A 4,264-nucleotide genomic window follows, 5' to 3' on the forward strand; every position below is an offset into this window, starting at 1 on the left:
GCTACTGATGATTCACTATGTATTGAAATTAGAAATTGCATGAAAAGTGAGATTGAAATGAGTCTAATGAGTGAACTCAATTTCTTCTTAGGCCTTCAAATCAAACAAACTGAAAATGGGATTTTATCAATCAATCAAAATATATCAAAGAATTATTGAAGAAATTTGACATTAATTCCCAAAAGGCCTCTAGCAGTCCCATGAGTACCTCAATCACTCTCTCAAAAGATGAGAGTAGAATCCCTGTTGATCCTACTCGTAATCAGGTTATGATTGAAAGTTTGCTATATTTAACTGCAAGTAGGCTAGATATTATGTTCAGTGTTTGTGCATGTGCTAGATTTCAATCTAATCCTATGCCATCACATCTGAGTGCTGTTAAAAGAATTTTTAAATATTTGAAAGGGACAATTGATATAGGACTATGGTATCCAATGCATAATAATTTTGAATTACTTAGCTTTTCTGATGCTAATTTTGCTGGATGTCATATTGATCGCAAGAGCACAAGTGGTACCTGTTACTTTCTTGGATCTTGTCTGGTTTCTTGGTTCAGCAAGAAGCAAAACTATGTAGCACTCTCAACTACCGAAGCTGAATACATTGCAGCTGGAAGGTGCTGTGCCCAAATCCTTTGGATGCGTCAGACTCTTCAAGATTATGGAATCCAATTCAATCCTTCTAAAATATTCTGCGACAGCACAAACACCATCAATCTCAGTAAAAACCCAATTCTTCACTCAAGAGCAAAGCATATAGATGTTCGCCATCACTTTCTTCGAGATACTGTTCTAAAGGGAGAAGTGGTCCTCGAACATATTGAAACTGCAAAGCAAGTCGCTGACATCTTTACCAAACCGCTGTCTGAAGAATATTTCTGCAATCTTCTACGCGAATTAGGTATGTGCAACCCTTTTCTCTAAGAAGAATCCTCTGAGCCTGCCCCTATAGATCTTATGATAGCATTCAGGGCCAAACAGGCCAAAAAGGGCATATTCAAGGTCATCCGGTCGATTGGATGGTCAAAACCGATCAACTGGGTGGCAAAAAAATTGCTTTTTAAACAAAACTGAGACTGAAATGGCTCATTTCTAACTCTTCAAAACCCCTATCTCTTCTGTCCAAAACTCTTCCCTAGGGTTTCTAAGGCAACATCTTGCAAAACCCTTGCAGATTTTTACATTTTTGGTGATCCAAACTCATCTTCACCATCAAATCTCTAAGTTTTCACATCTTTCTTCTCAAAAAACCTTTCAAATTCCTTTTTCTTCAAAACCCTGGTTCTCAATGACTTCAAAAGGAGAATCTTCAAAGAAGAGGAAGATAGTAGCTTCAAAGAAAGATGCTTATGATGAAACATTGTTCATCTATAGGGAGGCTTCGATTTGGTGGAAGCAATTTCAACTTAAGAAGCTTATTAGAGAAAGGCTTGTAAGTGTTATTGAACTCAACAATATTCTTCCTTCTGAAATCAATACCTTCTTTGAGATGTTAGGTTGGGATTCCATACTCTATCCCCAAGAGAAAGCCTGTACTAGGCTTGTGCAACTATTCTATTGCAATCTCCAAGTAGTTGTAGTTGAAGGAGACTATACAATCACTTCTCTTGTTAATGAAAAACATATTTCTTTTGACATTGTGAAGCTTGCTCAGATTATTGGGGTAGATGACTCTGGAGATCGCAAGTATCTCCGTACCAAGACATCTCCATCAGGGTTTATGGATGTTGATGAGGTGTATGATTCAATTTTTAAGAATATTTGGGGGAAACCAAGGGTCTTACTGCTATTCATCTGGAGACATTCCTAGAATGGTCAATTTGATTTTGACCTATAATATCCTTCCTCTTGGTGGGCATAGAGATGCAGTTACCCTCTTCCAAGCCTATCTCATTTGGTGCATTGCCAATTCTCACCAAATTTGTCTGTCCTATGTGATTATGAAAACTATGGAATTGGCTGCTGAAAGGGACTCCAAGGCAAGCCTCCCCTATAGTCGGTTCCTAATAGTTATCTTCAATCATTTTGAAGTTGATCTATCTGATGAAATTCCAACTTCAAATCCTTCTACAATCGATGCTTCTATCTTGAAGAAGATGGGCATTCCTACTAGTGGATCCAATGTTCCTCCTCCTCCTGCTAGTCGGCAAGCCAGGCCCAAGCAAGCCTCTTCATCCATTGTTGATAACGATGCTTCTAATGAGGATGATAGTGATGATGAAGATTATATGTCCAGGGTGTTGAAAAACACATTCCTCCATAAACTGATTTTGATGATAACAAACATTAAGATTAATACTAATATTCCAATCTTTAAGCAAGCTTCATAGTCAGACGTTGGAAGCATCAAGCATCTAGGAAAGACTTGATCAACGGAGCTCACAACAGAAGAGTTAAGAAAAAGAAGAAGTTTGAAGATTGAAGAACATCTTTTAAAGGAAGCCAAGAATTAACAAGACAAAGACTCTCCAAGAAGATTCAAGTGCATTAGAACACATTTCTTTACATGTGTATATCACATTGCATACACATTACACTCACATGCAAGAGACCCTAGGAGGAACTCATTCCCATACCCTAGACTCAAGAAATATGACCATTAAAAGTGTTGAACAAAAACCTATGAAATCCCAAGGAAGCTAGACCAAAAATCCCCTTGACAGACAGTCAAAAATAGGACAACTGTCTATTGGTCGACCTACAGAACATAAAAAACACACACCTGTTTCCAGTAGCCTGTCGGTTGTAACCGACAGAATTATAGGTCGATCGACACTTGTAGGTCGATCCATAGGTCGATCGACAATCGACCGACAGCCCCAAACTTGGCCTTAATGGCTAGTTTTTCAACGGCTAGTTTTTTATGGTCGACCGAAAACCTTTATAGGTTGACTAACAGTCTAAAAATATGACTGTTTTATATCTGTTGGAGAATAAACAAACTCCAACTTTTGATTTTATAAAACACATCCAAACAAGAAACAAAATGCATCTTTTAATAGAAAAAGTGCATAGTACATTTGTGAAAGTACAAAAGTAAAAATTTGTCATTGAGCTAAATTATTCAATTCAAGCTCCTCAAAGAGATCTTACCAAGCTCTTAACTCTCCACTCTCTCCAACTCATGCCATCAAGGAGAATCATCTAGGAGACTCAAGGTGCATTACTCTCATTCATATCATTGAGCACCATCACTCAAAGGGTAAAAGTGTCACTACTCTTTGATAGGTATTTATACCAAACTTTTATTGTATTTACTTGTTTATGCTTTTGATTTGATAAAGCATTGTTGTATTAATCTAGACCGGTACTTAGATTAGTACAAGGACCCTGTCATCCTTAAGAGATTGAAATGATACTCTTGTCCTGAAACTAAGATTGTAAGGATCCTCTTATCCTGTTAAAAAGAGTTGTAAATGTGTTATTTCCCCACCTATTGTATTGAAAGGGAAATACTAGTGGAATTCTCTTAAGGTTGAGAAGAGTGGATGTAGGCTAAGTTAGCCGAACCACTATAAATCTTGTGCCTCATTTACTTTTGCTTTTTATATTTAATATAAGTGTGCAATCAATCGAAAAAGAGTCAAAATTCACTAGTGGTAACCTATTCACCCCCCCTTTAAGTTATCCAACAATTGGTATCAGAGCGGGAGCTCAAAACTAAGACTAAATTTGTCTTTGTATTGTGCTAAAAATGATCCATGGCATCATCATCATCTACACACCAAATTGAGGGGCTCAACACTTCTAGGCCACCATACTTTGATAGTGAAGGATTTGCCTACTGGAAGTGTAGGTTCAAAAATTATGTGTGTGCTCATGATATTGATGTATGGACTGTGATTGAAGAAGGTCCCTTCCAAATCACAAAAGAAGTTGGAGGAAAAATTATACCTAAGGAGAAATCCGAATAGACACCATCGGATAAAATACACATACAACAAAACTACAAAGCTATTGCATTCCTACAATGTGCTCTTAGTGAAAAGGAATTCAATAGAACCAGTATGTGTAACACAGCTAAGGAGATGTTTGATACTCTTGTGGTTACTTATGAAGGAACATCACAAGTTAAACAACTCAAAATTGACAAGCTTATTCATGAATATGAATTGTTTAAAATGCTTGATGATGAAAGTGTTTCTAATATGTTTACTAGGTTTATTAACATTGTTAACAAGTTGAAAAGCTTAGGAAAGGAATACACCAAAGCAGAGAATGTAAGGAAGATCTTGAGATCACTACCCTCCAAGTGGAGATCAATG

The 4,264-nt window shown here is 37.0% G+C and overlaps 1 protein-coding gene across 1 annotated transcript; it reads left to right on the plus strand.

Moving 5' to 3' along the window:
* The first annotated feature begins 200 nt into the window (after window positions 1–200).
* LOC122643530 (secreted RxLR effector protein 161-like) lies at window positions 201–923 on the plus strand. The gene has a single exon (XM_043837146.1). The coding sequence runs from the start codon at window positions 201–203 to the stop codon at window positions 921–923; it is 723 nt and encodes a 240-aa protein (XP_043693081.1).
* Window positions 924–4,264: the final 3,341 nt, after the last annotated feature.

Source organism: Telopea speciosissima, chromosome 10, assembly GCF_018873765.1.
Source record: "Telopea speciosissima isolate NSW1024214 ecotype Mountain lineage chromosome 10, Tspe_v1, whole genome shotgun sequence".
In the NCBI taxonomy this organism is placed as follows: Eukaryota; Viridiplantae; Streptophyta; class Magnoliopsida; order Proteales; family Proteaceae; genus Telopea; species Telopea speciosissima.